Below are 25,457 nucleotides of genomic sequence, written 5' to 3' on the forward strand. Positions count from 1 at the left end.
AGCAATGCTCCTGGTAGGGCCACTCATGGCGGTAAGGTCGAGGGGGAGGTCTCTGACAAAGAGCAATCCAACCAAGACCTCAACGGTGGAACAGGCGGAGGACGATGGCTGACCTTAGTGGAGCGTCACAACGGCTGGGAAGGCGGATGAAGGCTGCAGCAGAAAAGGGTCTCCGGTCGTCTTGGACTCCATGCCACTGGATCCTGACCCAGATCTGTCAAGGTGGCTGTCTGTGCACCAGTCTCCCCACGTTTAACAAAGTCACGCACAGGCGTCCTCCATATAGGGAATAGCACCCTGGAGGCACCCATGGTCCGCCGTGACCGAAGGGGGCTGAAGAAAGAATGGTACATGTGACAATAGATCTAAACCTACCTAGATTTCGTAGAAAGGGTGCACTGAATCATGGAATCATTGGGACGTTAAGCTATTTTTGTGCTAATTTTGAAATACTTTTTTTTTTTTTTCCCTCAGGAAAATCATGAAGATGAAAGGAAGCGGAGTAGGTCGGACAGCGAAATGAGCATGGTTAGTCTGCTTTCAGAGTGGGCAAACTGCACTCTGTATTGTAGAAAATGTTTGTCATCAAATTCAGCTTGGGGCCCTGATTTGTGCCTTGCTGTGTAAAATCTGCACATTTGGGAACTGCAGTACAAATGGAGCATAATCATCAACATTTGTATTTGGAGTCGTAGAGTCTTACAGCGTGGAAACAGACCCTTTTGCCCAACGTGCCCACACCGACCAACATATCCCATCTACACAAGTCCCACCTACCTGCGTGTGCCCCATATATCCCTTTCAACCTGGCCGATCAATGTATCTCTGTAAATGTTTCTTAAACGTTACGATAGTACCTACCTCAACTACCTCCTCTGGCAGCTTGTTCCATACACCCACCACCCTCTGCATTAAAAAAATTACCCCTCAGATACTATTTGTAGGGTTTTACTTCCCTGACAATTCACAAAGGGTTGATATTTTTCTCTGGGACAGCTCCTTAACTGGGTGCTGGGAGTGCAACATTTTCCCTTTAGCCCTGAGGAAAATATCCACCTTTCATGTAATGCCTCTCTGATGCATTGAAGCTTGAAGTGCAGGGAATTGTAGCTCACACTGTCTGAGCCGCCAACATTCTGTCTCGTTCCATAGTTTCTCATTATGAAAATAAACCTGTATTATGCAAAGTATTGCAGGTGCTGGAAATCTGAGATGGCTGAATCACACTGGGTATAAGATGGTCGGATGAACTGTTGGGTCCATACTAGCCCTTTGAAGGAGAAACCTAGCTAGTCCTCCCCTGCCCTTTCCTCAACGCCTAGCAAACTCTTTCCTTTCAGATACTTATCCAGCTCCCTTTTTAAGTGATACAATGGAATCTGCATGCATTACTTTCGCCAGTAATGCATTCTGCTCCTAATCATTAAGAAAGTATTTATCTATCTATCTATCTATCATTTACTTGTTTTCAAAAAAAATGTTAATGCTCCTGTCATTTTAGGTTCTTCATTCCATGTCACCCAGTTCTTGATATCTCCCCCCCCTGCCACTGGGAGCAATCTTTTTATCTGGAGAAACTCAGCGGGTGCGGCAGCATCTATGGAGCGAAGGATATAAGCAAAGTTTCGGGCCTAGGGTTTCGGCCCGAAACGTTGCCTATTTCCTTCGTTCCATAGATGCTGCCGCACCCGCTGAGTTTCTCCAGCATTTTTGTCTACCTTAGATTTTCCAGCATCTTCAGTTCCTTCTTGAACAATCTTTTTATCTGCCTGTTTATACCTTTTGGGATTTCAAGATCCTTTATTAGCTCCCATTGCAACCACTTCTGTTCCGAGGCTTCTCCAGCCTCTCCGCAAAATATATCTTCTTGCTAAATATCTCCTGTGCCCTTTAAAGCTTGAACATTATCCCCAAAATGTGGCAGTTTGGGCAGCACGTTGGCTCAGCGGTAGAGTTGCTGTCTAACAGTGCCAGGGACCTGGGGTTCGATCCTGACTACGGGTGCTCTCTGTACAGGGTTGATATGTTCTCCCCGAGACCTGCGTGGGTTTTCTCTGGGCGCTCTAGTTTTCTCCCACACTCCAAAGATATACAGGGTTTGTTGGTTAATGGGCTTTGGTGCAATTATAAATTTCCTCTAGTGTGTGTGTAGGATAGTATTAATGTGCGGGGATCCCTGGGCGTTCAGCCGAAGTGCCTCTTTCCACGCTGTATCTCCAAACTTAACTGAACAGAACAGGATACAACACACTAGTTGTGGCTAAAACAGCCTTTTCTAACGGTTCATCATGACTTTGATCTTGTACTGCATGCCCCGATTTATAGTGCCAAGTATCCCAATGCTTTTTTTAACCACCTAGTCAAGCTGGTGTGTCAAAGAAAAATGCATGTTTGGGCTCTAGAATTGTGCCCTCCAGCTTATGTTCTCATTTTTCCTACCAAGACGTAACGCCTTATTATATTTTTTGCGTTAAATTTCATTAATGCCCTTATGTTTATATCGTTGTGGAACATTCTGCCAAGTACACCCAAGTCCACAGTCAGTACAAGAAAGTAAATTAGTGGGTTTAGTACTGATTCCCTGTGAATTCCACTGCACACTTCCCTCCAGTCTCAAAGCCAGGCTTACACTATTGCTGTTTCCTGTTCCCTTAGCCAGTTTTCTTTTTGGGCAGCCCTTTTTTTTTTTTTTTCCCTCTGGTGTTCATTCTTGGTCATAAGCCTATTATTTGGCACCCATTCGCAGACTTTTATATAACACTTCAACTGCATTTCTGTTACTTCATAAAAAATAGTCAATTAGACACACTTTGCCTTTAAGAAATCTGTTCTGGCTTTCTCTATTAATGTGCAATTACACAAGTTTACTCTGTCCATGATTGTTTCTGGAACGTTTCTCACCTCCAACATTAAACCGACTGACGTGCAGTTTCTGGGTTTATATCCACCCTGATTTTTGAATGTGGGTGTAATATTTGCAATCTTCCGGACCTTGGGCACCACCCCTAATTCTGTAGATGTCCGAACCTCCGGTAGTTTCCTCTTTTCTCAGCGACCCAGGACATATCCCTTCCGGGCTAGCTGTAGTACGCACCTCAGTTTTCCTTCAGAAATTCTTGTCCCATCCTGAATCATATTTACCTCCTGCTTTAAGATTCCAGCAATAGCTTCTTCCTTGGTGGATACCAGTGTGTTCATTTGGGTAGCTTACAACTCAATGGTATGAACATTTTATTCTCCAATTTTAGGTAACTAACCAACAAACAAGCCCTTCCCCTCCGCTCACACTTTTGCACCCCTCTCTTCCCTGTGCCAAACCTGGAAATGCACCTATTTTGCACACAGTCCTATCCCCTTTTCCCCTTCCACCTACTGTATATCACTGCCTGGCTTCACACTTATGCTTCTTCTCTCCTTATCTCGCAGCCTTTTGTCATGGAGTCATGCAGCATGGAAACGGGCCCTTTGGCCCAACTTGCCCATACCAAACAAGGTGCCCCATCTACACTAGTCCCACCTACCTACGTTTGGATCAGATCCATCTTTCTTATCTACCCGTGTCCTTTTATCGCTGGCCTTTGTGCAACCATCAAATGCCCATCGCCTGTCTCCACCTATCACTTGCCAGGCGTTGTCCTGTCTCCACCTCTCTTCCAGCTTTCTTCAGACTGATTGTAGTGAGGTGGAGAAGGGTCCCAATGAGTAATGCCAGTGTTCTCCAGAGATGTTGCCTGACCTGCTGAGTTACTCCAGTACTTTTTTTTGTGTAAACCAGCATGTACAGTTTCTTGTGGTCAAAGTATTGATTTATTTTCTCAAGCATGCCCCCTACCTTCATGAATAGATTTGTTTTGGTCTCTGATCAGCCCCACCTCTTCCTTTGCACCCTGTTCACGTGTCTACAGGATATATTTGGATTTACTTTTACTTTTACTGACAGCCTTTTATGCTATCTTTGCGTCTCATTTCTCTTTTCACTTCTCTTCTGTGTTTCCTGTAATCGCCCCAATTTCTAGCAGTATTTCCAACCAGCCATCTATCATACTCTCATTTAATCTCTGTTTTGATCATCCACGGCTATAATTTCCTAACCCTGCTCCTTCACGGGAATGTACCTAGACTGTGGCAGACACCGCTCCACTTACAGGCCTTCCATTATTAGTTTTGCTTTGCTAGCTTGGGTTGTAATTCACCCAGGCTAGTTCTTTTCTCGCACAACTGAAATTGATACCAATCCAATTGATTGTTTTTCCCCTTGAACTGGCCTTAACTTTTCTATCAATATTCCGAGCATTTCTGATCTAATCTGTTTCCCCATTCATGCTCCATTGACTTGACCATGCTCGAGCAAAATCCAGCAATGAAACCTTCCACATTGGGCCATTTTGATCAACTATTGCTCAAAAACAAAGTTCTCCACATATTTCGGCACCTACTTCTCCTCTGTACTCCATATTGTGTTACAAGTCTACATTTTGATAGTTTAAGTTCCCCAACAACACCACCTTGTGGCCTTTGACATTCTTGGCAATTTTTCTGCAAGTTTGCTCTTCATTATAAACAAAATCGCTCATCAGGTTACATTGATTGTGGCTGAGAAACACTGTTTCAGTTTGATATTTTATAAGAATTTGTTGCTTTGGTGATCTTAGTGGGTATATTTGGAGACACGGTGGGGGAAGGGTGGTTTGGAATGGCCTGGGGCGGCAAGTGAATGAAATGTCTGTTTCCTCTCCGTTTGTCATGTATTCACACATTTTATTTCTGTTTTTTCCAACCTCAGTCCCCTGCAAAAGTTCTTAGCAGCAAGACGCATCATAGTAACAACCTCCCTCCGTCCATTTCTATTTCTCAGAGTGTGCAGGGGTCAATCACCACAAAAACGCCGACCCTGCCCTCGAATGGATCCAGCAACGGGGGAAACAAACTGCTACAAACCAGCAAAAGCTACACTCTGTAAGTGCAGACACCTCAGTGAGGACACCTAAGCAGCGAGTTCTGGCAATGGCATGAAATATCTTGTTCTTTAACATAAGCCTTGTACAGTACGGTGAAAATACTTGATGTTTCTGACAGAGTTCTGTATAAATCTTAACGAAGGAGAGCGAATACTCTAGGCCGAATCAAATGGTTTTGTTAAAAGTTTACTTTTTGATTCAATGGGTGGATTTCTCACTACAGCATCAAAAGCTGAAAAAATGATTCCCTCTGTGATCTAAACTGAGTGGATACTGTTACCTGAGGTGCCACTTCAGTGATTTAGTGGCCATTGTACTTATAAGAAGTAATGTACATGTACTCAGCTTAACTTTCTTCTTTCAAAGAGTTCCTTAACTATTCATCTTTGCTTTCTTTGGGATCTTGGGTCTAAAGTGGCTGCTGTGTAATGTTGAAAGTTAACAGCCCTTCAGGGTACAGACTGTGCCCTATGCCCAGTGGAATGAATGCATTCCATTTTTACAGACATCCATAAGTTATAAACTACACAAAAATCACTCCGGTAATCGTGCCATCACAGCATTGTAATGAATGGTATCAAAAGCACACAAGACTGATTTAATTTATTTTTTTTAATTAAAAAAATCTACATGATGTAAATATATTTCTTAAAGTGGAGGGTTGGGGAGGAGAACGGATTTTGCTTTTCATATGAACTGCCATACGTCAGACTTTAGAATTTAATAATGTGAGCTTACGGAGTCCGTAAGCTGTGCTTTTGGAGCCTGTGGTAGGCCTGTAACCAGAAGTGTATTGCGGGAATAAGTGCACTGTTCAAACAAAGCATTGCCAGAGGTTCTGAAGCCAGTCAGACTAATAATTAATAGGTGTAGAATGGTGTAATTATAATGTAACTGGACTGGCAGCCAGAGTTCTGGACCATTGATCCAGATAGGAGTTTGAATTCCACCCTGGCAGTTTTGTGGTTTAGATTTAAGCATCCAGAATTTGGATTTTTTTTAAAATAAAAGTGGTTTCTCTAATGGTAATCGTAAAAATACTTGATGATTAAAACCATCTGGTTCATTATGTTCCCCAGGGAAGGAAATTTGTGACACGTACTCAGTCTGATTTGTTTGAGATTCCGGAATTGCGAATGTTGTTGATACCTAACTGCCTCCTTAATTCAGGGGCATTTAGGGATGGGCAATTTGCCAGTAATGTCCTCATCCCATGAATGAATAAATAAATAATAAATGGCAGGCTTTTTGCCGTCATGTTTACGTCCAAAGAGAAGGTTTAAACATTCAGCCCAGTTCTTACTGTGGTTCTGGCAAGTATTTGGGTATATCTGGGTCCAAAATACAGAACCTTTTCACTATAGACTAAGTTTGTTACTTCAAAGGACATCTGAGGTAGGGGTAGTTCTGTGATACAGTTGGAGTATATTCTAGAAGAAAAGGCAAAGTGATGGAGTAACTCAGCCGTCGGGCAGCATCCCTGGAAAACATGGGTAGGTAAAGTTTCAGGTCGAGACCCTTCTACAGACAGATTGTGTTTTTTGGGGGCGGGTGGGGAGAGAAAGCTGGAAGAGATGTGGGGTGTAACAAAGTCTGACAAGTGATAGGTGAATGCGGGGCGGGGGATGGGTGAGGCAGTTTTGATTGACAGATGGTTGGACAAAAGCGAGAGATGAAAAGACAAAAAGTGTGCGATAAGGATAGAGGAGGCATGAATTGTCAAGCCAGAGGATGGAATGTAGGCATAAGGAGATGGGATGGGGGAGGGGAAGAGAGATATTGGTGTGTATCTAGATGGGACACAACGACGAGGGAAACATGGGAGGTGGAGACGCTGATTGTAGGTTAGTTACCGAAAAGTGGAGAATTCAGTGTTTGTACCTCCAGAGATGCTGCCTGACCCGCTGAAACCTGCAGTTCCTTGATTCTGCACTGGGATATATTCTAGTGTTCAGGTTTATTTATTGGGAGCAGCTGGCCTGTCTGTATTGTGCCTTCAATTAATATACACACGCTCGCACGCACATTGAATGTATGCACGCCTTGTTCTAGAGTTACAGAAACTTAGGAAGTGTCCAGGGGAGCCTGTTCGCTTTCCTCAGATTCATGTTAGCTTCTGTTTGATGGGTGCAGAGCAGCGATGTTTGCCAGATCACCCACCTGTTAGCCAACCATATACGGGGTGAAAAGAGGAATGGAACGTAAAAGGCACTTGCATATTTTAGTGGCCAGCCCCTCCTGGAAATGATCAATCTTTGGAGAAGTCAAGGGTAAATGGCTATGGTTTATGGAGTTATATGGTTTAATTAACAATAATCACTGGTGAAAATGTTTGAACTCTGCTTCCTATTTGGTGGCCCTCACTTTCCTGTGTAACTCTGCCTGATGCCCGTTCTTGCTGAGCTGATGGTGTTGGCGTAGCCTTCCTTGTTTGAAGAGTTTGTACGTATTCTCTAAAATAATTGATGAGACTGATTAGGGAAATACCACAAGATGGTTTTGTTGTTTAACCTAGTGCAAGAGAAGTAAATATCAGGGATTGTAATATTTTGGGGCTTTTTTCTGGTAACTTTCTAAAAACCCTCTAATGCAGTTAGTAAGCCAGAGATTGCTGCCATAATCCATTCCGGGGATTGAGTTTCACCGTGCTTTAAAAAAACTTTTTTAATTTGGCTTCAAATTTGAGGATAATTTCTCAGCGTTGAAGCTGAGGGGTGAGCAAAACTTGATGTCTTCAATCAGAACGAGGAAGAATTCACCTCGGTATTAGGTCCATGTGGGGTGATGTGTATAAGCAATTCTTGCAGACTGGAAATTTAGAAAACTCTTCAAACTGTTGAGGTGGTTGAAAAATGTTGTTCTCCGAAGATGTTCTCCAATATAATGGATTCAAGATGCAAATCACCTGTGTCATACATGTTCAGCAGAACATCATTGATGGACTAAAGATCTATTTCTAAGAGGTGGCTTCATGTAATTTAGCGGGAATTTGAATGGACTTGGGAGGTGGCTGGAGCGACAGCCTGGATCCACCTCAGGAAGAGGCATGCCGTGATGCTCTTGTTCAGATTGGTTCAATGATTTGAGGAAATGGGTGTCACTGAAGATTTTCTCATACCTATTTTCCAGGACGCAAGGGACGAACTCAGTTTCTGCCTATGCAGCTGCTGTGGCAGCGGGAACCACCACAATCAACACCACCAGCTCATTCCAGTCAAGACCTGCCAATGCGGTGCCCATTCCCACCAGCAAGCAGCAAAATGGGACTGCAAGTATGTAATACTGTCCACTTGCTCTGCACTTGTTCTGCCATGGGGAATAGTGGTGCAGATTTGGTGGGGACCAGGTGGTGCTATGTCTTTCCCACCAACCCTGAGGCCCAATTTAGTCTTGCATCAAATCATTGTGGAATAATCTAGGCAGGCATGGGTTAGATTCAGAGTGGACATCCACCGTTCTGCTTTAGTTTTGGGCCTCAGTCGCAGCTTCAAGTTAAAACTCTTAACTGGCGTAAAGTTGGCAGTATCACTTGGGGAAGGTCGCAAGTGGGCTGTGGTGCTTCTTCAGGGAGGGGCTATGGAGGACTCTTATTGAAGCACAGTGATGGGGGCTTTACATTGCATGTGATCCATGTTGCACCTCGATTTGAGTTTGTGGTAAACGACTAAAAAGTGCCCACATTTTTCTGAATTGAATGTACCGAGTGCATTCGTTTCTGAGGCAGAAGATGGCAAGTTCAAACATTTCTGAAACCGTTTATCTGAATTAGATTTTGCAATTATTGCTTGTAGGAGCTTTCTATGTTCAGTGGCGATCATGTTACCAAAATCCTGCAATTAGTTGCACTTCCAAAAAAAATGGTTAACTGTCTGTGAACATTTTTTAAAACTGAGATTAATAAAGATATGATTATAGAGCTAGATAATGGTGAAGTGGTTGCAGAGAAGCTGGGGATATAGATGAACGGGTGAGGACATGGCAGATGGGGTATAATATGGAAAATGTGAGACGCTATCTTAAGAGATGATTTTTGTTTAAAAGATGCTCAGAGGGATCTGACTGTCCTTGTATAAGAATCGCTCAAAGTTAATATACAGGCACAGCAAGCAATTAGCAAAGAAAATCGTATGTTGGATTTAATTTTGCTGGTGCAGTTGGGTATATCTTGCTCAAATTACATGGGGCACTAAATAGACCAGAGCTAAAAAGGTATAGACACGAGGATAAAGAAATGCCTGGGATTGCAGATGCTGGTTTACCAAAAATGAACAGTGCTGGAGTAACTCAATGGGTAGGGCAGGATTTGTAGAGGACATGGATAAGTGATGTTTTGGGTGTGACCCTTCTTCAGACTGAAATGTCCTTTAGAGATGCTGCCAGACCCGCTGAGTTACTCTAGCACTTTGTTCTTTTAGATGTGAGGATGGTGCTCACTCAGGTTATACTGTCAGAAAGCAGGGGTCACGGTCTCAAAGTAAGTCTGGCAATTCAAGGCTAGTGAGAAGAACCAGCTTCACCCGGGAAGTGGTGAATCTTTGGAATTCTGTCCTCTGAGCGCCCTGGAGACGCGAATGCTGAGTATATTCCAGACACTGGTCAAGAGGTTGTTAAATATTAAGGATATGGAGATAGTGCATGCAAATGGTGCTGAGTAAAAATTCCAGCCATGATCTTATTTAGTACTAGCCATGAAGGGCTGAATGCCCTTTCATTACACAAACTCAACATTTTTCAACAGCCTTAATTAGAAACAAAATTTGTTCTCCCATTCACAATGATTTGAGTGATCATATGGTAACTAGCTCACTACCTTGTCATAAAGGCTCATAGTGTGTCCCAGATGTTGCTACTGAGCCTGTGTGTCACTGCATTTCCTAATTGCATCATCGTTGCATTTATTTGTGGACACGCTTCGGGATATGCTGCTAAAGTTGGATTATGTTTTTCAGGTTACAGTGCTGTTGTCGCTGAGAACAGTGTGGAACATCAAAACAGCTACAGTCTTCCCTCCAGTACAAACAGTCAGCCGAGTGGCACCACACCCATCCAGAATAATGTGTGAGTATCTCAGTCTGTTATATCCTTCAGTGGTTAGACACAAATTTGCTGCAGTAACGGGACAGGCAGCATCTCTGGATAGAAAGAATGGGTGATGTTTTGGGTCGAAACATCTCAAGAAGGGTCTCGACCCGAAATGTCATCCATTCCTCCTATCCGGAGATGCTGCCTGTCCCGCTGAGTTACTCCAGCATTTTGAGTCTATCTTCGGTGTAAACTGGAATCTGTAGTTCCCTCCTGCACATATCCGTCAGTGGTGCTGTTGGAAACTACCTGAGGCTCATTGAGCAACTCTGTGCGCTGTGGTTCTGCAATCCTTCCAATGTTGTTGTCCCCTTCCCCAATCTTGACAGTGCTCGCTAAAAATGTCAAAGAATACTAGATTTTTGGAGGTCAATTCTGTTACACAGTGTTGGATTAGGAACTGAAAGAGGTAACAAACGTTAAATCATACTGGCCGTTGAAATTTATTCCCGTATGTTTCGTGAAATAAAAACAAGCCAGGCACCATCTGTTGAAAGCTGTATTTCTCTAGAGCTTCGGAGGCTTGCGGAAGACCTGATGGAAGTTTACAACATTATGACAAGCATAGATGGGATAGACTGAACCTTTTCCCCCCAAGGTGGAAAACTCAAAGCATAGAGGACATAGCTTCAAGGTGAGAGGGAGAAAGTTTAAAGGAGATGTGCGGGGCAAGTGTTTTTTGTTGCACAAAGTGGTCAGTACCTGGAAGGTGCTGCCAGTGGTGTTGTTGAGGGTAGACACGATATTGGCATCTAAGAGGCTTTTAGATGGGTACATGGGTATGCAGCGAATGGAGGAATATGAATCGCAAACGGGCGAGGAGATTAGCTGAACTTGGTATCCCGTTCACACAGACATTGGGGCCGAAGGGCCTGTTCCTGTACTGTTATGTGTTCTATTTTTCAGATCACTGCCCTTCATTACAACTCCGAGGGTCTGATAATATGGAACTTTATTCCCTCCCCAGAAGTTGCCCAACCTCCCAAATCTCTCTTTATTTCACATTTACAACACCTATACTTCTGCTTTGTAATTTATGGGCTGTCTGCTTACTTTAAAACCTCAGTTCATTTGCTGATGTCCATTGAGGGGAAAAAAACCCTGTTGTCTTAATCCCTTCTGGTCTACAGTCTTGTGCTATGTGATACCGTAATGGTGGCCTGGCAGGCTACTGATTGTTAACGTGATGTTGTAGCTGTTGCACTGTCAGCATCCCCAGAGCAGATTTACAAACGTACATTTGCTGTCCTTAAATTTGACCACTTTCAGGTTTTCTGCCGAATTCGGGGCATCTTCCTAATAAAGTGATCAAAGCATAGAGCTGTTCAGGAAAGTTAAATAAATTCACCTGACTAGTTTGTGTAGATTGGTGTTAATGTGACGACATCTTGTATTTTATTGTGTTTTTATGAACCTCTGTTACACAGGAAAGAGCCGGTCAGCGTGTCTGTAGCTATCACGACAAGCATCATCCCTGTACTGGCAGCCAGTCAGGTCAACACACAAGCCTCCAACTTTTCTGATCTTAAACCAACACCAGCCATGATGAATGGACCCTTGCCGTTTGTCTCGCAGGAGCTGAAGGTACGTACAGATTAAAATGGGCGGGTGAAGTGCTTCCACCTTCTTGCTGTCCTCAACCACTGCAGTTCAACAGTATACAGTTGGTGTCTATTGGTTACTGGAATTCTGACAAACCCTTGTCTGCTTTAAAGTGGCTTTTGTGAGAGGCAATATTGATGCGTGTTTCTTACAGTAGTTTATACAAGGCACAGCACTGCACTTCTGAGTTTAATGTTGTACGTCCACCCTCAACGAATGCCGATATCACATTGTTCATGTTGATGTCATCCTGCTATGTGCAGTCCTGTTACTACTTGTTGGTGCAACTGACTTTGATAATTGGACCCTTGGGGTGATTCAGGAATTGGTCAATGAGTACACCTCTCCAGCAGTAGCCAGGACCATTAGAAGGTACAATATCTCCATTTTGTCTGGTCTGGCAGCTTCCTTCATCTCTATCACAATGGTACGAAATAATTGGAGCTGAAGATTTACGGTTTTATGTGGGACAGTTCGCGTTTGGCTGATGCATACAAGGACAGGCCTGTCTGTTTGCAAAGCTGTTCTTTTAATTTCAAACTGATCGCACTGTTTGGTAGCTACATTAGAATAGATATTCTGAAGATTGGTTCTTGTTTTGAATTAATGCTGCTATCCACACATAATTTTATAACTCCTGAATAATTGCAGTAAACTTACAATACAATACAATACTTTTTATTTGTCATTTGAACCTCACATGAGGTTCAAAATAAATTTGGTTTCTGCAGCCATACAAAAAAAGAACCAAGACACACACCAACACAATTCAATTCACATAAACATCCATCACAGTGAGTCCTCCTCACTGTGATGGAAGGAAAAACTTAAACATATCTCTCCCCTCTCCCCCCCCATGTCAGAGTCAAAGACAGAGCCAAAGCCCCCGGCGGGCGATGTTAAATGTCCCGCAGCCATTAAAGCCACGCCGGGTGATGCAAGGCCACGCACCGGGCCTTGGTGTTGGAGCCCCGGCGGGCTCTTGGTGTTGGAGCCCCGGCGGGCGCTCACAAAGTCCCGCGGCCATTCCAAGCCGCGCGGGGCGGTGATGTAGGCCCAGCTCCAGGTAATCTTCAACCCCGCAACTCGGGCGGGAGAAGTCGCCGTTGCGGAAGCCCCGAAAAGCGGTCTCCCACCAGGGACCCGCAGGCTCCCGGTATTACTGTCCACAGACCTGCGGTAGGAGCTTCCGAATCTCCGGGTGTCGGGTCACAGCAGCGCTCCACCCGCTCCGGACTCGGCCAGCTCCGTGATGGTGAGTAAATCCGCAGCTCCGCGACTGGAGCCCCAGGTCATTCCTGTTGGAGGCCGCTCCACGTTGCAGCCCCAATGACAACGGACACCCGACAAAGAAAAGGTCGGGTCTCCCGTGCAGGGGAAAGACCTTAAAGTTCCCCCACCCCACCCCACCCCCACACACATACCCCGACAAAAAATACAATAAAAACTACATAGAACAAGACAGAAAACAATAAAAAGACAGACGGACTGCAGAGGCCGCTGCTGACGAGAGTCGCGCCGCCCACAAAAATTGCGAGAAGCATAAAAACTAAATCTTTAAATTTGATTTTGGTCCCAAAACAACCCACAAAATATTGTTACAATTTCAGATAATTACAATGCATGTCATAGTTTTGTTTACTGGTACTTATGCAAATATTTTTTTTCGTCTTGAAATCATTGTTCATGTTACAGGCAACTGTAGGTGGCTTACTTGCGCAACAAAATACAAATATTATTCAGATATAGTAGAGGGGAGAAGTGTCATTATTTTGTTTGGGGACTTCCAAAGCTGGTTTGTCTGTTATTACAATTGTCTCCAGTACCAAGCAGGGTGCAGTGCCTTGGGGTCTGTTATTTTGAAGTATAATCCTGATGTACTGAGGACTTGTTGTGCCAATGAGATGGTGTTCCAGCTAAGCCTTTGAAGCATGAAACATTACAGTTTTACCGTATCTGTGAGGACTGCAAATAAAAACCTGACACAGGTTTTTGTTTGAAAGGCTAAGGACTGTTGGTTAGAATGTTCTGGTTGGTTACGTCACAATCTGTACTGCTCAGAGGGTTGCAGTTTGAAGGTAAACTCCAGTTCATGCCCAACTTACTGCTGCTTCAAATTGGGATTTTCCCAGTGTCTATCACAGCTTTTTGCAGCAAAGGCTTGATGGGTTGTCTCATCGTTTCCATGGGGAAAATTAGTGGGGTTTTCAATTGAATGTGTGATCCTTTTAATTTAACCTTTTACTGTCCATCCTGCCCTACTCTTGTTTTCGATGTTCTATCTTGCTCACTTCATTATTTGTGAGAATTCCTAAGTACTCTTAGATCACAGAGTTCTTGAAATGTATTCTTTATCTCGGCAAAAGAAGTGATGTTATTGCCAAGGTTTGGCATTTAGCTTTTGGAACTAAATTATTCTTTATTTAGGCATTCATTAAAAGTTATTATCGCCAATTTATTAGTACGTTCACCTGAGTCAACGTTTTGGGTTTAAGTTTATGTACAGAGCTCGGTTGTATAATCTAGGCTGACATTCTATTGGGGTGTTGTTGCAGATCACATTGAACCAAGGGCTATCATCTGGGCATACAAGGCCTTGGGGCACCTCTCAAAGCCCAGGGGAATACTAGTTGTTACCCCTCCCTCAAAATGCAGCTCTGTTGTATCTGAACTGCTCGTGATGGGATCTCGGTGTGTGCTGAAAGCCATTTAGATGATGCATTGTATGCAAGGCATATGTTTGGGATGTCTTTGTATTAACACTGTTTGATTTTTCTATACATGCAGCAGGCTCCAGAGACACTCAGCTCTTTAAAAAGTATGGCAGAACGAGCAGCTGTGAGTGCAGGATTGGAAGAGCAAGTCCAGTCTTTGCATTTGAACGAGAGGGGTGAGTGCCTGCAGACCTATATTCCTGTCATAGAAACATAGAAAATTGGTGCAGGAGGAGGCAATTCGGCCCTTCGAGCCAGCACCGCCATTCATTGTGATCATGGCTGATCGTCCCCAATCAATAACCCGTGCCTGCCTTCTCCCCATAATGGTGTTTATAGAACTCCAGATGTATTTTACAACAGTCATATGGGAATATGGGTGCCAAAATCTTACATTCTATGGTAAACTATAAAGAATTTAGTTTAGTGTAGAGTTACGGTGCAGAAATGGGCCCTTTGTCCCACCGAGTTTAGCCGACCAGCAATCCCTGATTTATGCCACAAGTTAACTGGGGCTTTTCAGGCTCAAGGATGGTTTTGCAGTAATCGACCTCTTCACCCGGGACAGAGGTTGAAAATTGACCCGAGTTTCATCCCTAATCACTGACCAGTCATTACTGGTAAACCAACTGAATATCCAGAAGCTCGATGTTACCCTGGAAATGTTTGAGGAGGAAACCAAAGCTGTAGTGCCTGTGCAAAACCTTGATCAAGTCATTGATGGAGTGTTCAGAGCACGAGAAAACTGGGGGAAGCAATGTTTGCTATTCATGAGGCTGGTCTTCTAGAGAAGATACCAATGATATCCGCACCCAGCCTACTTGGTTGCCCTAAGATGACACCTTGTGACTTGTACTGCCCTCCTGATGCTATCTATATTTGAAAGAATTAATGTTCACCTTAAGATCACTGAACTGTCAACTGTGGATCAAAGCAGCCTTTATTAATCTGAACAAATGGGACACAAGGATTGTAATTGTTTTATTATTCACATGTGTGCCGAGATAGTGAAAAGCTTTTGTTTGTGTGCAGTCCATTTAAATCAGATAATACTATGAATTAATATAGAGCCAGACACAAATACACCAGGTAGAGCAATGAGAAAAATACCAAGGGGCTGGATGTAGTTTTCAGCCTTGTAACGATACAGTTTGAGGAAAAAGTCTAATGCCGATTAGGTAGGTTGGGCAATTGGGACTATACCCTAGTTTATGGGAGAACCATTCAGAATACTGATAACATAGGGGAACAAGCTGATCCTGAGTTTGGTGGTACATGCTTTGTACCCTCTCAACAGGAGCGGGGAGAAGAGGGAATGTTCGGTGTGAAAAAGTTGTGATAACTTTTATGTTGGTTGCTTTAGTGAGGCAGTGTGACAGTGTGGAGGGGAGTTTTGTCTGTGTAATGGACTGGGATACAGCCACACCTGAGCAATTTCTTGTGGTCTTGGGCAGAGCTGTTCCACAATTGGGATTAAAAGGAGGCAAATGGCGCAGAATGCTCCAGCCAAGAGGCTCAAATGAAGCAGTTGCCCACTTCTGTTGCAACTGTTTGTTGGAAAATCCTCCAATTATTTTACTGAAAGTTTCATGTTGCCCAGATAATAGGCCAGATAATCACCAGCACCCAAATATATGTGGGGAAATTCCAGCTGAGGTAACCTCGTACACTTGGGCATCACCAGGTTTAAATAAAATTGCAATGTGAGGTATTCCTGATCATTGATCATTCCTGATGCATGCAGAGTGCAAGGGTTTCATCCTTCACAAGAGGGCAGACTTGGATCTAAATCTCATTGAACTTACTCGTGCTTTAGACTTTAAAGGGCCTATCCCACTTGCCGGCACACGTCATAGTCGCAGCAGGTCGCCAAAAATTTTCAACATGTTGAAAATCCAGCGGCGACAAGAAAAAGGTACGACTCTTTGGGCAACTAATCACAACTACCCCGCGACCCCTGAGAAAATCGCGTAAGTGGGACAGGCCCTTTAAGATGGTAGGGAAACAGGCCCTTCGGCCCACCGAGTCCGCGCAGACTAGCGATCACCCCGCACACTAGCATTATTCTACACACTGGGGATAATTTACAATTTTACTGATGTCAATTAGCCTACAACCCTGGACGTGTTTGGAATGTGGGGAACCCAGGTGGTCACAGGGAGAATGTATAAACTCCATTCATACAGTCTCTAGTGTAGTAAGGCAGCAACTTTACTGTTACACCACTGTACCGCCATGTGCCTGCTGTCTTTCATCTCCAGAGGATACTTCATGCTATTTAGAGTCTGCTAGTCCTTATGATGAACAATGCCTTGTGCAGTGGAGAAGTTTTGTCTGATGCTATCCACTATTGTTCAGTTGGTCTGGCTGCACGAGTAACCCTTGTTCAGTCCGCACTCTAGTTCATCTGCCTCTGGTGCATGAGGCTTGAGCTCTTGTACTCAAAGCTCACCATGGAGTGGAGATCTGACCATTGATGGTCAGCATGGCCTGCATTCATTGTAAATCATCCTGAAGGAGGGTAGGCTATTACTTCAACCATGGAATGAATAAGATTAATGGGTGGTGCAGTGGTAGAGTTGCTGCCTTGCAGCGCCAGAGACCCGGGTTTGATCCTGATTATCGGTGCTGTCTGTACAGAGATTGTTCGTTCTCCTTCTGACAGTGTAGGTTTACTCCGGGTGCTGCGGTTTCCTCCCACACTCCAAACAAGTGCTCATTTGTAGGTTAATTGGCTTGGGTAAATATTGTAAATTGTCCCCAGTGTGTAGGGTAATATTAGTGTACAGGGATTTGCTGGCAGGCACGGACTCGGTGGGCCGAAGGGCCTGTTTCCACGCTACATCTCTAAACGAAACTTTAAAAAAAAAAAAAAATCTTGTGGGCTCTGTTTAATATGCGTTGTGTTTTTTGTTCTCTAGTTCTCCTCAGCACCCCATCATCGCAGAGCAACTCGATGACATCTACTGTTCCGCAAACAACAGAGGTTCATCTTCAACCGATGCTGGGAGTGTGCCCACTCAGCCCAGTGCATCTATCCAAGGACCAAGAATACCAGCTGCACATGGTGGAATCAGCGTGGCTACACATGCCTCACCCGTCGGACTCTGAGAGAATACGGTCAGTAGTCACTCCTGGGCAGGATGATAAATTCGGGGGGGAAATGAGAAGATTAATTTCGAAACATAGAAACAATGAATACGGGTTCAAACCGTGAACTGTACATTTTGTATTTTGAATCTCAACAAATCCATTTCCCAGCAATATCAAAATACTACGAAAACTGAAAATACCTCAGCCAGCCACTGGACAGCATATGTGTAGGAAGGAACTGCAGATGCTGGTTTAAAGCGAAGATAGACACAAAAAGCTGCAGTAACTCAGAGGGACAGGCGGCATCTCTGGAGAGAAGGAATGGGTGACGTTTCGGGTCGAGACCTTTCTGAAGAAGACCCTCCATCCAGAAGGAATGGGTGACGTTTCGGGTCGAGACCCTTCTTCAGAAGGGTCTCGACCTGAAACGTCACCCATTCCTTCTGAAGAAGGGTCTTGACCCGAAACGTCAAGCATTCCTTCTGAAGAAGGGTCTCGACCCGAAACGTCACCCATTCCTTCTATCCAGAGATGCTGCCTGGCCCACCGACTTACTGGAAAGCATATTACCTTATGGGCTTTAATCTCAAATCACATTTATGAAATTAGATTTCTTTCATTAATAGCTTGCAATGAAACCACTTAAATATTCTTTGTTTCACACAAAACCTAAAGCCCGATTATGTCAGTAAAACAACTTTAGACAACTAGAAATCCTGCTTTATGTGTTCGGGTTATAAAATAAACGTTGACTTGTTCAACAAATTAAATCCGAGCTGGGAATAGTGTTGGTGAAGCTGTTCTATTGTTCCAGTGGGCAGGTTTTGCTTGAGTGCTACCTCAACCAAGTCACATGGCCCATTAAGCTGTGGCACATTTGATTTTGTGGATACAAATATTATGGATTTTCTATTTCCTCCAATGGGCGAGCAAGGTTGAGACAGTATTTCAAGTATGTTGCCGCAGATTGATGTGATGTGGGAGAGGTGATTTGATTTTAAGCGTTGCACTTGAATAGAGATGTATGAACATGGTGTGTGTATGTTTTGGAATCTCGGCTATTAAGGATGGACATGTTTGTTGTAATTAATCTTGCCTCCTTATGTTTGTAATTGACTTCATATTGTTGACCACACTGATCAGCTGCTGACAAAATGGAGAGTGTTTGCTTTTTGAGGAGTTGAAGTTGGCTGGGAGTTTACTGCTGTCGGTCTTGTATGTCTTGATGGTTTATTTTTGTGTTCCCGCACACAGTGCAGGCTACAGAGAGGCGTTATAGACCACCCCTGTTTAATTCAACAATGCACCCCCAACTGTTGACCTTGCCATTGATACCAGTATTTTGATAGTGTCACTCGGTTTAGTCTATGGTTACGGCATTGTCCAAATCCATTGATTTTTTTTTGTGAGCTAGAGTGGTATTTTGCTAGTTATACATTGGTTAGTCAAATCCAGGATGTCTCATTGTTTCTGAATAAATGTTTGATTTTTTTTTTCCCCCCGCTGCAGACACTACCTCCCTCGTAATCCATGTCCCACGCCGCCTTATCACCATCAGATACCCCCTGTCCATTCGGACACACTGGAGTTCTACCAACGATTGTCCACAGAAACACTCTTCTTTATTTTCTACTACCTAGAGGTGAGTATTTGTGGAGTTGCGCTGCATGGAAACAGGGACTTCGGTCCAAATCATCCATGTCGATAAAGATTTAAACTAATCCCATTTAGCCCATATTCATCTAAACCTGTTGTATCCCAGTATGTGCCCAAATAATATTTGCATGTTATAATTGTACCTCCCTCTGGCGGTTCTTTCAATAGAAAATAGGTGCACGAGTGGGCCATTCGGCCCTTCGAGCCAGCTGTGATCATGGCTGATCATCCACACTCAATACCCCATTCCTGCCTTTTCCCCATATCCCCTGACTCTGCTATCGTTATGAGCTCTATCCAATGCTCTCTTGAAAGCATACAGAGAATTGGCCATGAGGCAAAGAATTCCACAGATTCACAAACCTCTGTGTGGGAAAAATTGTACATACTCGCTCCTCCCCGCGTGGAAATACTTGACTTCAGATCCCTGTTAAGCCTTTGCCCTAGTTCTGAGCAGTACAACAATTCTGTAGGGAGGAACTGCAGATGCTGGTTTAAACCGAAGACTGACACAAAAAGCTGGAGTAACTCAGTGGGTCAGGCGGCATCTCTTTCTGAAGGAGGGTCTCAACCCGAAATGCCACCAATTCCTTTTCTCCAGAGATGCTGCCTGACCCGCTGAGTTACTCCAGCTTTTTGTGTCTGTCAACCATTCTGTAACAAGGCACTGAAGTGTTCAGGTTTCAATTTGCAAACGTTCTTTGGATTCATACTTGGAATAACATGGAAATTGGGTTCAGTTTTAGCAGCAGGTGGAAGCAGTTCGATGCTGCCCATTTATTAGAGCTTCACATTGTCCTTGGGACCACCTTTACCATAACTTTGCACTGGATTTGTATCCTTGCACTGAGCCATTAATCCAATCTGAGGTCCCACCACACAGTGGGCTCCAGATTAAAGTGTGTAGGAAGCAACTGAAGATGCTGGTGTAAACCAAAGACAGACAAAAATCTGGAGTAACTCAGCGGAACAGGCAGCATCTCTGGAGAGGAATGGATGAGAAGAAGGGTCTCGACCCGAAACGTCACCCATTCCTTCACTCCAGAGATGCTGCCTGACCAGATGAAAGTGCGTTTGTTTGGTCATTGCAAGGTGGGATGTAGTTCACCTGCCTGCACTCACCTAGCCTTGTGCGGGAAGAATGGGCGTTTTGGACCCGTGCACCTCCAAAATAAGTCTCCTCTTTTGAGAGGAGAAAGGAATACGGGGAGAGAAAATTGTTAACATAGAAAGTAGGTGCAGGAGTAGGCCATTCGACCCTTCGAGCCAGCACCGCCATTCAATAAGATCATGGCTGATCATCTAGAATCCGTACCCTGTTCCTGCTTTTCCCGCACATCCCTTATGGGGGAATAAAATAAAAGGTTCTATCTCCACAAGATTATTCCTAACTTGGAACGTGTGCCAAGTACATGTCACACAGCTGTTCCTTTGAGTAGCATTCCAGGCTTCGATGGTCTGCCAGGTGGAATGAATCTGAATGGCTTGCCTTGTCTCTTGTGGTCCCCTGTAATGAAGTGTGTACTATAAATTAGGAAAAGGCAGTGTAAACATATGGTGTGCCTGCACTATTTACTTGCTCGGTACGTCCCCTTGGCCACTGCTCCGAGTGCTTCAAGATTAAGCATTAGTGCAGGGGATTCTGCTTCAACGTGAAAGTTTCGGGCAAACATTCCCGCAATACCAGAGATCTTTGGGTTGTGCATCATGGAAGCAGGCCCTTCGGCCCATTGCATCCGTGCCGACAGTCAAGTTGTCATCTGCACTATTGTTTTCCCCATCAGTGCCCTGTAAATATCTTGCAGGCTATGACTGTTCAGCCCGGGTGATGTTGGGGATAGTACCATGTTGCATCCTTGGACCTATTGTTCTAGGAATAATTTACAGCTTGCAACAGTTCGGCAATGGCTGAGCTCAGAAGAGCTCCACAGGCTCTGACTGACCTGACACTTTTAATGTTAGCTTTGATTGCTAAGTTGTAATGTGATCTATTCTTGCAATGGCTTAAGTATGAAAATCAAATTCCCCAATATTCATGATAGATTTCAGTTCTTGCAAATGGATAATGTATTTCCTCCAATGTCCTCTGTAACCACAGCAACTGAGCTTTTGTGCCTGAAAAATCGAGTGTTATTCCGTATTTATACTGAGGTAGTTGTGGATCGGTTGGAAACTGTTCTGGGTCAGTTGGACTCCAGGCGATTTGGGGGAGGGGGAGCAAGCTTTAGCTAGCAGTCACTTTCCAGTAATCCCCACTGAGGTGGCACAGTGTAATCATAACCCTGTACATGAAAAAAACAGCTGACAGTTGAGCTCTCCAGAGCATAGGAGGATGAGGGGCGACCTTATAGAGGTGTGCAACATTGTGAATAGATGGTTTAAATGTAGTGTCTCTTGTCCAGGGGAATAGAGATCCAGAGGGCTTATGTTTTAAGGTGAGGGTGTGGGGGCAGGAGGGAAGATTTAATCGGAACCTGAGGGGTGACTTTTTTTTACACAAAGGCTGCTGGGTATCAGGAACAAGCTGCCAGAGCTAGTTGAGGCAAGTACTATCGCAACGTTTACGAAACATTGAGACGGGTCCCTGGATAGGATAGGTTGAGGGATATAGGCCAAACTCAGGCGGGTGGGACTAGTGCAGATGGGACATGTTGGTCGGTGTGGACAAGTTGGCTTAGTTTAGAGGCTGTATGGACTCTCTGACTCCTGCACTTTGCCAGAGAAGTGTACAATTATATCCCAGAGGAGATTAGGACCTTGTAAAATAGTTAAGAAAAGGGAAGCTGATGTTTTTCTTAGCTGACAAGATTGCGGAGAGATTCGCTAGGTTTCCAAACGTACAATGCATTTTGTTGATAAAATAGGGTGAAGCTGAATCCTATAGCAGGCTTGGTAACCAGATAACAGATTTACACAAATTAGCAAAATAATGGGAGAGGAAATATTGTTTAACAGTGAGTTCTGGTGTTCTGGGATGCATTGCTGGAATGGGAAGTGGACACAGATTGTGTAAAGTGAATAGGATTGATGCTTGAAATGTGAAGGGCTGTTTGGAAAGAGTAGTGGGAATGGAACAGATTAGAGATTGTGTAGGAAGGAGCTGCAGACGCTGGTTTACACTGAGGATAGACATAAAATGCTGGTGTAGCTCAGCGGGACAGGCAGCATCTCTGGAGAGAAGGAATGGGTGGTGTTTTCGGGTCAATGCGAAACGTCACCCATTCCTTCTCTCCAGAGATGCTGCCTGTCCCGCTGAGTTACTCCAGCATTTAGTGTCAAAATCGGAGCTTGTGGTCAAAGAGCTGACGTCTAAGGTGGCTGCTTTTACTGTTCAAGAAGGAACTACAGATGCTGGAGAATCGAAAGTAGACAAAATTGCTGGAGAAACTCAGCGGGTGCGGCAGCATCTATGGAGCAAAGGAAATAGGCAACGTTTCGGCCCGAAACGTTGCCTATTTCCTTTGCTCCATAGATGCTGCCGCACCTGCTGAGTTTTTCCAGCAATGTCGTCTACCTGCTTTTACTGTGCACTTCTGCGAACTGTTCTTGCTCTGGAGTCTGATGCTTTTTTTTTTTTCCCCTCCTCCTCTTTACCAGGGGACCAAGTCCCAGTATTTGGCTGCTAAAGCTTTGAAGAAACAGTCCTGGAGGTTCCACACCAAGTACATGATGTGGTTCCAGAGACACGAAGAGCCAAAAACAATCACAGACGAATATGAACAGGTACAGATCCGACCGGCATTCTCAGTCTGTCAATAAAACTTAGTTGATTATCCTTTGTAGACTAGGAGACCTGGGATCGCTCTGCATTAGTGTTTCAAGTGCCCTCGGGACTCGGTGCCAGCCTGGCACTCTTTCCAGACTATTGGATGTTACTCCTATTAATTACCCGATACAATTTCAATTCACTTGTTTAAAGATGTCACATGTTTGCATAACAACATTCTCATTGAATTAGAGTTTGGAGGGAGTGTGGGCAATGGGTGCCTGGCGAGCTGGACTCCTAGCTACCACGTCTTCCAAAAGATCAGCGGATTACAAGAGTTTTACTGTAACCTGTGGCCTTAAATCGACACATGTGAAGGAAACTGGCTGGCTTCGCAGCAGCTTTGCACTCTTGTGTTGCTGCACTTATCCATAACCTGCAAACTAGTTCAGAAAGGCTGGGGTCATAGACGCAAATAGGGTCGGGGAGGTTTAATAGGTGGTTAAAATTAGGAGCTTTGGATGGGGTGGTAAATAGTAAAGGACATATTTTACCGGGGGGGGCGGGGGGGAGGGGAATGAGAGTCGAATTGCTGCAGGAATGTACTGTCTGAAAGTTTGGCGGAAGTAAATTTCAAGTTCCAAGAGTGAATTGGGGAAAAATGCTCTCGGAAAAGATATCCAGGGTAGTGAGCAGAGATAGAGTGGCGCAGCGGTAGAGTTGCTGCCTTACAGCGCTTGCAGCGCCAGAGACACGGGTTCAAACCTGACTACGGGTGCTGTCTGTACGTAGTTTGCACGTTCTCCCCGTGACCTGCGTGGGTTTTCTCCGTGATCTCTGGTTTCCTCCCACACTCCAAAGATGTACAAAGATTGGCTTGGTATAAGTGTAAAGTGCTAATGTGCGGCAATCGCGGGTTGGTACGGACTCGGTGGGCCGAATGGTCTGTTTCCGTGCTGTATCTCTAAACTAAACTAAATATAGGGTAGATGCAAGCTGTTAGAATAGGCAGTGGTGTGAAGGGCTGAATGATTGTCTCCTGGTTCTTTAAGGTTCTGACTCTTGTGCAATTTCTTACTAAATGGTGTTGACTTGTGTGAGTTGGATTGCAGACTAGGTCTCTGGCTGAGGGCTGAGGGCTTGGCTGCTTTTGCATTTAGTCTACTCTGACCAAAAGGTAGGTTTCGTACCTTCTGGGTTGGGCACTGCAGTAGCCTCACAGTTCAGGTAGCGACCTGGTATGTCCAAAGCTGCCCGATGTAAACATTAGTTCCCCATCACAATGTCATCTTCACATTTTTTTAAATCTGCATTTTTCCTGATACTGTAAACTATTTGAGGCTAATATTTTTTGGTATTAATTCAATCCTCCTCCTACCTTTATCTCTCCTGTTCCCACTGCACTTAGAGTCTCTTTTACATCAATTGGGCTGGAGTTTACTTACTCAGCACCTAGCCTCTCATTATACTCTCAGTCTCAAGCAATATAGGTAAGTGATGTTGGCAGTTTCGTGCTGTGAAGACAATGGAGAGGGAAAAGAGCAGATGCAAGTAGATTGTGCAGGTGGGTATGGCTTCTAGAGTATTGTCTATTAGGTGAGGCCCATTGCTTTTGTGTGTGCATTGAGTCTGATTTACTCAATGTATCAGGTGGCACTGACTTGCCTTGCACTGTCTAAAGCCCAACCGTGGTATTATTGATAGCACTGTTTGGCAGTGGAATAAACAGCGCTCTTTGGAGGAAAATAAATTAGGAGTTGTTAAAAACAAAGCATTGAGTTGCAAACTGACAATTAAAATTGTAGGCACTGATTGATGTTACCCAGGATGAAAGCCGTGTGAAGCAGTGTTTGCGACTAACTTTCCTCTCCTTCCCATCCAACAGGGAACATACATTTACTTTGACTATGAGAAATGGGGCCAGAGAAAGAAGGAAGGCTTCACATTCGAATACAGATACTTGGAGGACAGGGACCTGCAGTAACCAGGAAGTATACACCCAGTGCCAGGGTGAGGTATGGCCCCCCACGCTACTGATTGAACCTCAGTAACCCAGTATCGGGCTCACAGTCTGAACACACCCGGTGTTCTTGGAAGAGAGCTTTCGTTTAGAGACCTTGTACAATTTTGAGGAAAAAAAAAAGAAGAAAGAAATCAAAAAATGTTGTACATCATGTATTTTGTTCTAACCTGTGCATAAGATATTGTATTGGAAAATACTTTGTCAGGAATCTGTACAGTTCTGCGTTTAAAAAGCAGTTAGTGCTTGTATGAAAAAAATAAAACATTTTTCATGTATACTTAATGTTTATTTTGTGGCATGGTCCGAGTTTCCTTACTTTGTTGGCCATGAGGAATGTCTCTGAAGTTCTGATAATCTGGCACATTAGTGCTGGGCTGATTTATTTTTTGGACTGGATATTAATGATGAATGAAACTATATTGCCACGTGCGACATGTCACAGAGAGATTCTTTGTTTTGCAGCCACGAGTATGCGAATAGTCGCCCAATATCGGCGGCGACAAAGTTACAAAGTATTTCAGCCCGCAGTGGTTCCCTTCGTTCTCGCCCCCCACCCCCACTTTGTTCTCAGTGGCCCCATTAATGCCCTGAACGTTACGCAGCATAATGTTGTAGTGAGCCAC

General features: G+C 44.2%; 1 protein-coding gene across 6 annotated transcripts in view; it reads left to right on the top strand.

Annotated features, from left to right (window-relative positions):
• cnot3 (CCR4-NOT transcription complex subunit 3) overlaps nt 1–25,116 on the top strand; it is a 91,111-nt gene extending 65,995 nt beyond the window's left edge. For 4 of the 6 annotated variants that reach the window (XM_033013392.1, XM_033013388.1, XM_033013393.1 and 1 more), the window contains 10 exons: nt 475–528; nt 4,784–4,956; nt 8,088–8,230; nt 9,908–10,016; nt 11,468–11,624; nt 14,430–14,532; nt 17,278–17,476; nt 18,959–19,091; nt 22,703–22,828; nt 24,697–25,116. In XM_033013392.1, coding sequence (XP_032869283.1) covers nt 475–528; nt 4,784–4,956; nt 8,088–8,230; nt 9,908–10,016; nt 11,468–11,624; nt 14,430–14,532; nt 17,278–17,476; nt 18,959–19,091; nt 22,703–22,828; nt 24,697–24,795 — 1,296 coding nt within the window. In that variant the 3' untranslated portion in view covers nt 24,796–25,116. The other 2 variants (XM_033013391.1, XM_033013390.1) reach the window with 2 other exon arrangements.
• Nucleotides 25,117–25,457: the final 341 nt, after the last annotated feature.

The sequence above is a fragment of the Amblyraja radiata genome, chromosome 38 (genome assembly GCF_010909765.2).
Source record: "Amblyraja radiata isolate CabotCenter1 chromosome 38, sAmbRad1.1.pri, whole genome shotgun sequence".
Taxonomy (NCBI): domain Eukaryota; kingdom Metazoa; phylum Chordata; class Chondrichthyes; order Rajiformes; family Rajidae; genus Amblyraja; species Amblyraja radiata.